Here is a 13499-nt window from a genome sequence, read left to right on the forward strand (position 1 = left end):
CCGGCCGGCCGGTCTGCGGGTGTGATTTGGGTCTGCAGATTTTGTTAACTTGAACCGGTTCTTCGCCGACCAGGCACGGGCGCGCGATCAACGAGCGTTGTGCCGCGATCCTGGCAGCAGAATTGGGAACCCGGGCATCTGGTTTGTCCGACTGTCCCCGGGCGAGAACAAGCGCGAGGCGGGGATCTGCTCCCCCTGCCGGCTGCCGCCGACGGTCGGCTGCGGTTTGTCCCAGGTTCAGCACGATCATCGCGGCGGATTCGCTTTTCATTTCCACACCACGAGCTAGCAGTAGTATACTTGGGGAGCATCGACTCGACTCGAGGGTAGAGCAAGCACACAGCTTAATCAAAATCCATTCATTTACCCTATTCGCTTATGCTAAAATTTAACTTATGCTGAAATGTTGTGAGAGAAAAACACTGTTAGCTACACTAAGAAATCCATTCATTATGCTACTCATGTCTTGCGTGCTGCATGCTGCACGACAAAGTTTAGTGACTTGAGAAGTTGGCTGCACAGAACTGGGCAGCTGTAGCACATTTGGCACGGGGACGGGTCCAAGGAAGCGCAAGTACCGAGGGACAACATATCCGAGGTATAGGCTGCGCCCGGGGAGAAGACTCGATCGCGACCCTCAGCTCGTCGCTCCTACTGTTTCTGCCCAAAAAACACTTCTACCAGGAATAATATAAACAATTGTTCAAAAAAAAGAAATAATATATAAACAAAGCAACGCACGCGATAAATCCTGTGGCAAAAAGAGAAACTAGTGATATAATAGAAAAACAAAAAGAAGAACACGGCTTTTTTTTTCTCTCTGCACAAGCGCAACAGCAGTGGGCTGGGCACAGCCGTCGCGGGGCGCCGGGGGCACGTCCCCGTCAGCGCGTCCCCCCTGCCGCCCCCCGCAGTGCACCACGTGGGCGCCCCTGTCCGCGTCGCGAATTTGTCGAGGCCCGTTCAAACCGCCCACCCCACCAGTCCACCACACCACACTCTCTCCCCCACCCGCGCCGCCCGTCTCGCTCTCGCCCCCTGTCAATTCTTTTCTTCCCCTCCTCACTCACCCAGTCACCGCCCACCACAGCTTTGAGCTTCCTGCTTCCCTTCTTTCCCCCTGCTCTCTCTGCCCCCGCCACTCGACCTCGACCCTCTCTCTATAAATACAACCGCCGGCTCCCACCTCCAAACCATCCATCCATCACAGACCACCGCCAAACCAACGGGCTCCGCTCTCCACTCCAGCCTCCTCCGCCGACCGCGCAAAAACCCAACCGACCCCGCACGCGATCCACGCCAATTCAGCCACCGCGATGCAGAGTCTCGCCCCGCCCACCTCTGTTTCCATACACCGGCAGCACCTGCCGGCCGGGTCCAGCAGGGCCCGGGCCTCCAATTCCGTCAGGTTCTCGCCGCGCGCCGTCAGCTCCGTGCCGCACGCCACCGCGCCCGCCGAGAGCTTCCAGGCGCCGTTCCACAAGCCCGGCGCGGCCGACCTGCCGGGGCCGTCCAAGAAGCCCGCCGCTGCCATTGCCGTCCCGAGGCACGCCGCGGCGCCGCGGAAGACGGGCGGCGGCAAGAAGCAGCTCAACTTTTTCCAGCGCGCCGCGGCGGCCGCGCTCGACGCGTTCGAGGAGGGGTTCGTGGCCAACGTCCTCGAGCGGCCCCACGGGCTGCCCAGCACGGCCGACCCGGCCGTGCAGATCGCCGGCAACTTCGCGCCCGTCGGGGAGAGGCCTCCGGTGCGCGAGCTCCCCGTCTCCGGCCGCATCCCGCCCTTCATCAACGGCGTCTACGCGCGCAACGGCGCCAACCCCTGCTTCGACCCCGTCGCCGGGCACCACCTCTTCGACGGCGACGGCATGGTGCACGCGCTGCGGATACGCAACGGCGTCGCCGAGTCCTACGCCTGCCGCTTCACGGAGACCGCGCGCCTCACCCAGGAGCGCGCGATCGGCCGCCCCGTCTTCCCCAAGGCCATTGGCGAGCTGCACGGCCACTCCGGGATCGCGCGCCTCGCCCTGTTCTACGCGCGCGCCGCGTGCGGCCTCGTCGATCCCTCGGCCGGCACGGGCGTCGCCAACGCCGGCCTCGTCTACTTCAACGACCGCCTCCTGGCCATGTCCGAGGACGACCTCCCCTACCACGTCCGCGTCGCGGACGACGGCGACCTCGAGACCGTCGGCCGCTACGACTTCGACGGCCAGCTCGGCTGCGCCATGATCGCGCACCCGAAGCTTGACCCGGTCACCGGGGAGCTCCACGCGCTCAGCTACGACGTCATCAAGAAGCCGTACCTCAAGTACTTCTACTTCAGGCCCGACGGCACCAAGTCCGACGACGTGGAGATCCCGCTGGACCAGCCCACCATGATCCACGACTTCGCCATCACCGAGAACTTCGTGGTCGTGCCCGACCACCAGGTGGTGTTCAAGCTCCAGGAGATGCTGCGCGGCGGCTCGCCCGTGGTGCTGGACAAGGAGAAGACGTCGCGCTTCGGCGTGCTCCCCAAGCACGCCGCCGACGCGTCGGAGATGGCGTGGGTGGACGTGCCGGACTGCTTCTGCTTCCACCTGTGGAACGCGTGGGAGGACGAGGCGACGGGCGAGGTGGTGGTGATCGGCTCCTGCATGACCCCCGCCGACTCCATCTTCAACGAGTCCGACGAGCGCCTCGAGAGCGTGCTCACGGAGATCCGCCTCGACACGCGCACGGGCCGGTCCACCCGCCGCGCCGTCCTGGCGCCGTCGCAGCAGGTGAACCTTGAGGTGGGCATGGTGAACCGCAACCTCCTGGGCCGCAAGACTCGGTACGCGTACCTCGCGGTGGCCGAGCCGTGGCCCAAGGTCTCGGGCTTCGCCAAGGTGGACCTCGCCACGGGCGAGCTCACCAAGTTCGAGTACGGCGAGGGACGGTTCGGCGGCGAGCCCTGCTTCGTGCCCATGGACCCCGCCGCGGCGCACCCGCGCGGCGAGGACGACGGGTACGTGCTCACCTTCGTCCACGACGAGCGCGCCGGCACGTCGGAGCTCCTGGTGGTCAATGCCGTCGACATGCGGCTGGAGGCCACGGTCCAGCTGCCGTCCCGCGTGCCCTTCGGCTTCCACGGCACCTTTATCACGGGCAAGGAGCTCGAGGCCCAGGCCTGACCGAGCTCCACGTTTCTTGGAGGAGTAACAGAGGAACCATGGATCAGGGGAGAAGTCACCAGAGGGAGCCGAGATCAGTTCCCCGGGGTCTTCCCGTCCCCCCACACCACAGTTACAGTTGGTAGTTGCTTTTCTTTTTTCATTTCATTTCATTTCACACTAGTGTAATTAAATTGGGATAGTGCCATAGTGGCAGCTTAGAGAGAGATTAGTAGTGGTAGTAGAGAGAAGAAAGGCGCCCAGCTCGTGCTTGCTTCTAGAGATCGAGCAACCAGAGCTCAGCTGGTGGCGCCTCTTGCTAGTATAGAGTATATTTTTTCCTTCTTCGCTTTATCCCTTTTTTCTTTGGATGGGATAACATGGATATGCATCCAGCTCCAGTTGTTGTCACTCGGTCCAGTGGACTGGGGTGTCTAGGATCTTGGTTGCTGCTACTTGCTCGCCATTGCCACCCAGTTGCTGCTGCTGCTGAGGTGTTGCTGGCTTGGCTTCTATATCAGTGTGTGTACATTTGTCCATAGAAGTATAATATATGATTGATGATGATATAAGAATAAGAACGGTGACGGTTTCTGTCTCGATCTTTGTTCAGAGATCCGATTTCGTTTCTATTCATCAGTCGTAGAGTATCTGTGTGTCGTGATGTGGGGCTTCTGTTTCTGTGCTGCCGGGACAAGCAGAGCAGAGCCTTCGTTGTCGACGGGCACAGCAATTTTGAACGCAGATGGGAATTTGCTTCCTCCACAGCAAGCGAACGCTTCTCCGCTTTGTCCACTTGACCACTTGTGTGGGGGCTCTTTGGTTCTTTCCTGCCACTGTGTTCTGATGTCGTTGGGTGTGTCGTGTGTGTGTGTGTGTTATGATGGGCTTTGTGCTAACTGAGGTGAAATGGGGGGTTTGTCGTCTGTGATGCGGTTCGTCGCTGTAGGTGAGGGCTTCCAGATGCTGTCGAGTGTCGACGGACATTGTGATTGAGTGGAATGTGCTTCAGAAAGAATCTCAGAGTCGGTCCACTCACTGTCACTGGGCAACATTTTTGTTTGGTCAGTTCAATTGAGGCCCTGTTTAGTTACACTTTATTTTGTAAAATTTTTCAAGATTTCCCGTCACATCGAATCTTTGGACGCATGCATGAAGTATTAAATATAAATAAAAAATAAAACTAATTACATAGTTTAGACGAAATTCACGAGACGAATCTTTTAAGCCTAATTAGATTATGATTGGACACTAATTGCCAAATAACAACGAAAGTGCAGTGACATTTCGCCAAAAATTTTGCTAACTAAACGGTACCTGAATTTCGAATTCCGAATGAATGCAGACTCTTGATTCTGCTCATAGATTATCAGCCTGTTCGTTTCGTCGTAAACGATCATGAATTATTTACTACTGGCTGGTTTGATGTGAGAAAAAAATACTATTCCAGTTTATAATCCACGATCATATGCGAGCAAACGAACAGACTGCATATAGGAAGAGGGAAGAAAGGCGCACCGATTCTTTTCTGTCAGCTGCATGCCAAGAGTCAGGAGACGCTGGGCAAGGTTTAGTTCTTGCAGCACTGATTTTAAATTTGCGCCCGTGCGATGCGTTCTTTTCGTGTGAGTGCGTGGGCTCGACCATACGCTTCCCGTGGCTGTTGATGCTGATTGCTTTCGGCATGGAGCGGCCAATTAAGTGAGATTAAGAATTAGCGGCAGACGGCAGAGGCATGGACAATGTGATGGATTTGCCTAATCTTCTTACTGTACGCTATGGAGACGAGTAGCTAGCTGCTCCAATCTGGCCCGCCTTGCCGTCGTGTTTCACACCGGCTCTGGCGCTCTCGTGCGGGAACCGGGAAGTGTGTGTGTCCACGCAGACGCAGTCACGCACGCCGCTGCTGCTCATGCGTTCTCGCGGAGACGGACGCGGCGCCGGGGTCCCTTTCGGGGTATATATTGCTCCGCTGCTTGGAGTGCGCTGCTTTTGTCGCGCGCCTGGCACGTATGTGAAGACGCCGCGGCACGGATCGCGCCGACCACGCGCATCCCGATCACGTTGATCCGCGTCCCATTGCGTGCGAGTGTGACCGCGACACCGGGCCGGGACTCCCGCGCGCGGGAACAAGAGCGTCCACATACACAGATACTACTACATGTTAGACCCTAAAGCATGATATCTAGGTATAGAACTAGCATGTCTACTTACACTTAGATAAATCGTGAATTTTAGAACATCTACGAGTACAGTAACAGTAGATAGAACGAGAGAAAGAGAGGGGTAGAAGAAGAGGGTGTAGAACCTGACACCGCAGAGGGAGATGGTCCAGAAGCCACCATCTCGTTCGTCGCTGAAGTCTGCGCACGGGCAGCGACGTTCGAGGAAAAGGTCAATGAAGTCATCGACGTCGGTGGAGCGGGGCGGCGCGACTGGTGGCTTCCCGTCACTGGCTACGCCCCTCTCTGATCGGGATTAGGGTTTAGGTTTCGGTGGGGAGCTCGACTCAGGCGAACCTCGTACTCAGAGCCGCCGGCTCCCACCTCTATATATTACGCAATGTGACAGGGGCCCTCCAGCCATAATGAGTTGGGCGCCCCCGATCAGAGCGCGGATCAAAGGCCCAACTGGGCCGTTGGGTCCAGTTTGGGATTACAGATCAATCTAACAATCTCCTCCTTGATCTCCTACCATCTTTTAATTTCATATCATTTACTTTTGTTCATTCCATTACAGATTAGTGCATAGAGCATGTTTCATCGTCACGATCAATTACCGATAGATTTAACAACTACAACACACCACTCTGTTCTGAAATAGATACTTAACTTTGGGCCTTCTTTTGTCTAGGAATTATAGTATTTCCTTTAAACCCATGCCGACTACATGTTCTCTGAACACGTTGAGTGGTAAGCCTTTTGTAAGCGGATCCGTTACCTCATAACACGCTACAAATTCGACATACATTGTGGACGATGTAGTAACAGTTTGCTTTGAGCTTTTTTATGAAATAGCTCCCCCTGCGAGAGTGAATACATATCCGGACATAGATTTTCTATCATCTCCCGCATAATCAAAATCTGAATATCCCACTATATGGAGTGAATCTGATCTTCTATACGTCATCATGAGGCTTTTCGTTCCTTGCAAATAACGCAAGACTTTTTTTACTAATTTTCAGTGTTCTGTTTCAGGATTGCTCTGAAATCTGCCAAGTAACCCGGTAACAAATGTCAAGTCAGGGCGTGTACATACTTGAGCATATTGCAAGCTTTCGATAGCTAAAGCATATGGAACTGTTTTCATTTGATCGATCTCATACTGATTCCTGGGGCATTGAAAATCCCCATATTTGTCGCCCTTGACTATAGGAGTAGGTGAGGGACTACATTTGTGTATATTGAATTTCTTTAAGTTCTTTTCTATGTATGTCTTTTGTGACAGTCCTAATACCACTTTACTTCTATCTCGGTGAATCTCGATCCCTAGAACGAACGAAGCTTCACCAAGATTTTTTATATCAAATTTTAAGGACAAAAATTTCTTTGTCTCCAGTAGTAGACTGACATCACTACTATCATCCACATACAGGACAAGGAAGATAAACTTCTCATTCTTAAACTTTGCATAGACACAATTGTCCTCTATATTCTCTTTAAACCCAAAATTCCTTATTGTCTGATCAAACTTCAAGTACCACTTTCTTGAAGCTTGTTTTAATTCATAAATGAATTTCTTTAGGCGGCATCCCATTCTTTCTTTTCCTTCTATGACAAAACCTTTTGATTGTGCCATGTAAATATTTTCCTCTAAGTCCCCGTTGAAAAATGTCGTCTTTACATTCATATAATATAATTTTAAATCGTAATGTGTCACTAATGCCATTATGATTCAAAAGAAATCCTTACATAAGACTGGGGAAAAGGTCTCATTGTAATTAATCCCTTCTCTTTGCGTAAAGACTTTTGCCACAAGTTGTGCTTTATATCTCTCTATATTCCCTTGAGAGCCAAGTTTTATTTTATAGACCCATTTACAGCCTACAGTTTTGGCTCCTTTAGGAATTATTTTTAAGTCCTAAACTTTATTGAAATTCATAGATTTTATTTCATCTTCCATAGCCTCAAGCCACTTTGATGAATGATCACTTCTCATGGCTTCTTCAAATGAGGTGGGATCATCCTCCATTTGAAATTCCTCAGTGTTGTATACTTCATAGTCAGCAGGAATAGCTGATTTTCTAACTCTTTGAGACCTTCTAGGGACCTCCATATTTGGCATATCTTATGTTTAAGGCTGTTGTTGCTCCCCTAATGTGTGGCAATAGGTTCTATAGGATCCTAAAGAACAAGTTTCTCATCATCATTTATTGTTGCCATAGGCAGAATAACAACAGGTGCTGGCACCACAGTATCTTGCACTGTCGGTGCAGCGACAACATGTAGTGAGAAAAATGGCTCATGAATCATCAGAGTGGGTGAAAGCATCTAGGCCCTTAGTTGGGTTTCGGTGATTAATGACAATACGTGATTACTGTGACTAACATGTATTTTGCAGAAACAATTGAGTTAGGTCACGGTAATGGAGATCGATTGGGCAATCATGGTTGTCATGCCCCTACGATGGAAATCACTTCGGCTTTCAAAGAATGGACGACAAGGTTAAGGATGGACTAGTTCTAAGTGTCGATTGGAGTTGGAGAGACACTTAGAGTAGTTTAGGACTTTATTTTTCCTTTGGCCGTACTATTAAGGGGGGTATGAACGGGTAGCTTGACCTAGATGAGTCTAGTGAGTTAGGCGTGGTGCATGCTTGTTAAAACTAGCACTAGGTAGCTCCACAACAGCCCTTTGATCCGATGGAGCAAACTTCATTCACATATGATCGAGAGTTGGAAGTGAATGGAGGATCAAGTACTGACCGGACGCTGGCTCAGGGTCCGGTCAGTTCATTTAACCAAGGAGAAAGCGCTTGGAAGTGATCGGACGCTGCGAGGTCATGTCACCGGACGCTGAGGGCCAGCGTCCGGTCAACTCTAGTAAGGTCCCAAAGAGGGAGAATTCTGATCGGACGCGTCCGATCAATGCTGACCGAACGCTGATCAGGTTTCGGTTACTGATCGGATGCTGCTCAGCAAGTGACCGGACGCTGATGGTCTAGAGTTCGGTCGACATCAGTAAGGTTCCTGTGAGGGTAAAACATGACCAGATGCGTCTGGTTAGTGATGACCGGACGCTGTCTTGCGTCTGATCAACACTTAACCACTAGAGTTCGGGGTGTACTGACCGGTGCATCCGGTCAACTTGACCAGAGCGTCCGATCACCCCGCAGAGGCACATAACAATTCATTTTTCAGCCGGTGTTATAAATACAACCTCCGCTCGTGTGTGGGGGTACTTTTGCTCATTCCAACATCTGAGAAACACCTTAGAGAGTGCCAAGAAGAGCAAGGTCCTAGTGAGGTGATTGAGATTTGAGAATCCCAAAGAGATCACTCATTAGTGAAGATCAAGAGTAGCGAAGTGTGCATCCACCTTCTCATTAGGTTTGTCGTGGTCAAGTGAGAGTTCGTGCTTGTTACTCTTGGTGATCGTCATCACCTAGACGGCTTGGTGGTGATTGGGAGCTTGGTGATCACCCGATAGAGCTTGTGGGTGAGCCAACTCAAGTTGTGAGCGGTTGTGGGTGATTCACCATGATGGAGTGTCGAAGAATCAACACGTAGAGAGCACTTGATCCTTGCACGGATCAAGGGAGAGCTACACCCTTGCGCGGGTGCTCCAACGAGGACTAGTGGGGAGTGGCGACTCTCCGATACCTCGGCAAAACATCGCCGCGTTCCTCCTTCTCTATTTGCTTTGAGCTTTTTACTTTGAGCATTTACTTTGAGCAATTCAATTTGTGTCTTTACATTCATAGAATTGCTATGCTAGAGTAGTATTGGAACTTAGGTTGCAAGTCTTTTGTGCGGTAGAACAATTAGAAACACTTTCTAGGCACAAGGGGTTAATTGAGCTAACCATAGGATTTAATTATTGCAAAGAAATTTAGAATTAGCCCAATTCACCCCCCCCCCTCTTAGGCATCTTGATCCTTTCAATTGGTATCAGAGCCTCGTGCTCACGTATTTAGGCTTAACCGCCTAGAGCAAGATGTCTCACGGAGATGGACCACCTCCTATCTTTGAGGGAGATGACTTTCCTTATTGGAAAATTCGCATGGAGGCGTATCTAGAAGCTATAGATGTTGGTATACTTAGAGCCGCCTCACAAGGCTTCCCAAAACCTCGGGATGCTACTAACATACAAGGCGATGAGGTGAATTACGAGAAGTAGAATGCAAAGGCTCGAAACACCATCTTTAGAGGCCTTTGCAAAGATGTATTCAATTGGGTGAGGAACCACAAAGACGCCCATGCACTATAGTCGGACGTTTGTGCGCTCCATAAGGGAACTAAGAGTGAGCGTGAGGAACGCTATCATCTTGTTATGAAAAAGCTCAACTCTTTTGAAACGCTTCCTAAAGAATGTGCTAATGAGATGTATTCATGTTTGAATATTCTTGTAGAGGAAGTCAATGGGCTTGGACTTACTCAAATGCAACCATCCGATGTTGTAAGAAAGATCTTGAGTGTCCTCCCCATTGATAAATATGGGCATATTATGACCGTGCTACATCAAGGTGATCTTTCCACCGCTACACTGACATAAATCTTGGGGAAGATCAATGCTCATGAGATGTACATGCACATCACACCTCAAGATGGCTCATCCTCTACAAAAAAGAAAGATAAGGACTTAGCATTCAAAGCTAGTCAAGAGAAGGGCAAAGCAAGACTTGAGTATGAGAGCTCAAGTGATAATGAAGTTGATGATGAAAGTCTTGCTCTTATGATGAAGAAGACCGCCAAGATGCTAAAGAAGCTCAACAAGAGTGACATCAAGTTTGATGGCAAGAAGAAAAAGTTCTTCACTAGCTCTAGAAGGAAGCCAATCTCCGAGATAGATTACTTCAATTGTGGAGAACTTGGTCATCTAGCACACCAATACACTAAGCCCAAAAAAGACAAGTTCAAGAATAAATACAAGGGCAAGAAAGATGACTCAAGTAATGAAGAAGAAGAACAAGCCATACAAGAAGAGAGATGGCAAGAAGAGGGATTTTCACAAGAAGAAGAAAAGTGGAAAGGCATACATTGTCGGTGATTGGCTCATGGACATTGATTTATCTAGTGCCTCATCCGATGATGATAGTGACAACGAGAAGGTGGCTGCAATTGTTATCAACTCTTTATCATCTTCATCGCCACCACCACCATCATCCTCTACACACCTATGCCTTATGGCCAAGGGTGACCGCAAGGTATCGAACAATGATGATAGTAGTGATGATGAGCATGCTAGTGATGATGATAGCGATAGTGATGATGATAAAAATGAATCACCTACTTATGATGATCTTGCTAGATTGCTAAAACAATACACTAAGATCATTATAAAAACTAGAGCTAAAAATGAAAAGCTAGAGGCTAAAAATGATGCACTTTTAGCTAAATGTGATATAACCGAAAAGGCTAGTGTTGAGCTTAGAGAAGCAAATGATGCTATATCATCCAAACTCAAGGAGCTCAAATCTTCTAAGAAAGAGCTTAAAGATAAACATGATAAACTTGAGAGGACACATAATGAGCTCATCACTAGCCACAACAAGCTAAGAGAAGAATATACCACTCTTAAGGTTAATCATGATACTTTGTTATTGCTCAAGAATTCTTATCTAATGAGCCACATGATGCTACTAACGATGTTGTTAAAATTGATATAGCTACATCATGTGATGACTTGATTGTTGAGAGCATTGAGCAAAGTTCTAGTAGCAAGGGCAAGCAAGTGGTTGAGGCCGATGATTATGATGAGTTTATCAAGATCAAGAATGACAATGAAAAGCTCAAAAAAGATCTTGAAGAACTCAAAACCACCAAGTCTATTGTGCTAGAAACTATTGTTTATGATGATGGTTTGATCCTTGAGAATGAGAAGCTCAAAGATGAGAACAAGAAGCTCAAGGAAGAGAAGAACAATGATGCTCTCAAGAAAGAAAACAAGAAGCTCAAGTTGAAGAAAGAGCATCTTAAGATTGGATTGAGCAAGTTCACTAGAGGCAAGCATCTTCAAAGTGAGCTACTTATGAACACCGTCATGAAGATAAATAGAAGTGACATTGGGTACTTAGCAAATCAAGAGAAGAAGGCTCAAGCTCAACAACAACATAAGTCAAGCCAAAGCCAAAGAGATGTTTTGAGTGTGGACAAGAAGGCCACTTTGCTCATGAGTGCCAAACTCGGTCCACCACCACAACCCTTGCCCAAGCATGCTAGACCTTTTGCCTTCAATGCTCACTATATGCTTAGAAAGGATTCTAGTGAAAAGATGAAAGTGATGTTCTTAGGTCCTCCCAACAAGAATAGGCCTAAGAAAATTTGGGTTGCAAAGTCACTTGTTGAGAAGGTGAAGGGCCCTCAACAAGTTTGGGTTCCTAAAGCTTGATATCTTGTGTGTAGGTGAACTACAAGACCGGTAGAAGTCATTGGGTTATTGATAGTGGTTGCACACAACATATGACTGGTGATCCTCGTATGTTCACCTCACTAGATGAAGAAGTAGATGGGCAAGAAAGAATCATATTTGGAGATAACTCAAAGGGTAAGGTCAAAGGATTGGGCAAAGTGGCAATATCAAATGATCATTTTATCTCCAATGTGCTATATGTTGCTTCATTGAGTTTCAACTTGCTATCCGTTGGACAATTATGTGATCTTGGCTTCCAATGCTTATTTACCGAAAAGGAGATTGTTCTATCAAGAAGGATGATGATCATGTGATATTCAAAGGATTTAGATACAACAACCTATATCTAGTGGACTTCATCTCTAAAGATGCAAACTTGAAGACATGCCTATTCACTAAAACAATACTTGGGTGTCTATGGTATAGAAGACTTGCTCATGTTGGGATGAGCTCACTCAAGAAGCTAATGAAGAATGATTTGGTGAGAGGGTTGAAAGATGTGAAGTTTGAGAAGGACAAGCTTTGTAGTGCATGTCAAGCCGGCAAGCAAGTTGCAAATACCCATCCAACAAAAGCTTTCATATCAACCGCAAGAGTGCTAGAACTCCTTCACATGGATTTATTTGGACCAACAACATACAAGAGTTTGGGAGGAAATGTTTATTGTCTTGTGATTGTTGATGACTATTCAAGGTATACATGGGTATTCTTCCTTCATGACAAATCCGAAGTTGCATCTTGCTTCAAGAAGTTTGCCAAGAGAGCACAAAATGAATTTGAAGTGAAGCTAAAGAAGATAAGAAGTGACAATGGGAAGGAGTTTGACAACACAAACATAGAAGCTTATTATGATGAAGTTGGAATTAAACATGAAGTCTCCGCAACATATACTCCTCAACAAAATGGTGTAGTTGAGAGGAAGAACCGGACATTGATCACTCTTGCAAGAACAATGCTTGATGAGTACAACACCCCCGAAGCTCTATGGGCGGAAGTAATCAACACCGCATGCTATGCATCCAACTGCCTATTCCTTCAAAAGTTCCTTGGCAAGACACCCTATGAGTTGCTCAATGGGAAGAAGCCGTACGTCTCCTTCTTTAGGGTGTTTGGTTGCAAATGCTACATCTACAAGAAACGGCAACACCTAGGGAAGTTTCAAAGACGTTGTGATATTGGTTTTCTTATTGGTTACTCATCAAAGTCCAAAGCATATAGAGTATTTAATCATGCCACCGGCTTGGTTGAAGAAACATATGATGTGGAATTTGATGAATCTAACGGCTCCCAAGGAGCACATGAGAATCTTGATGATGTAGGTGATGAACCATTGAGGGAGGCTATGAGGAACATTCTGGTTGAAGACATCAAGCCTAAAGATGATGAAGATGATGTACAAGTGATTGATCCACCTTCTTCATCAAGTGTGCCACAAGATAGTGATAAAGATGGGAGAGTAGAAAATAAAGACACTCATGTCTCCCATGAACAAATGGTGGTACAAACACAAGATGTTGATGCTCCACAACCTCTCCCTCAAGTGGTCAATAGAAGAAATACACCTCTACTTTAAGATCATCCACAAGATCTCATCATAGGGAGTCCATCAAAGGGTGTAATGACTCGATCACAAAAACTTGCTTCATTTATTGCTCATCACTCTTTTGTCTCTTGCTTTGAGCCTACTAAGGTAGAAGAAGCTCTTCAACATCCAGATTGGATAAATGCCATGCATGAAGAGTTGAACAACTTCACCTGCAATGAAGTTTGGACTCTTGAAGAGCGGCCAAAAGGTGCA

General features: G+C 48.2%; 1 protein-coding gene across 1 annotated transcript; it reads left to right on the forward strand.

Annotated features, from left to right (window-relative positions):
• The first annotated feature begins 1211 nt into the window (after window positions 1–1211).
• On the forward strand, window positions 1212–3711 carry LOC136472192 (9-cis-epoxycarotenoid dioxygenase 1, chloroplastic). The gene has a single exon (XM_066469927.1). The coding sequence runs from the start codon at window positions 1317–1319 to the stop codon at window positions 3150–3152; it is 1836 nt and encodes a 611-aa protein (XP_066326024.1). The 5' UTR covers window positions 1212–1316; the 3' UTR covers window positions 3153–3711.
• The last annotated feature ends 9788 nt before the right edge of the window (window positions 3712–13499 follow it).

This window comes from Miscanthus floridulus, chromosome 1 (assembly GCF_019320115.1).
Source record: "Miscanthus floridulus cultivar M001 chromosome 1, ASM1932011v1, whole genome shotgun sequence".
In the NCBI taxonomy this organism is placed as follows: domain Eukaryota; kingdom Viridiplantae; phylum Streptophyta; class Magnoliopsida; order Poales; family Poaceae; genus Miscanthus; species Miscanthus floridulus.

What these genes read in the sequence shown, in the direction of transcription:
- LOC136472192 (XM_066469927.1), top strand. Translation starts at nt 1,317, where the DNA reads ATGCAGAGTCTCGCCCCGCCCACCTCTGTTTCCATACACCGGCAGCAC.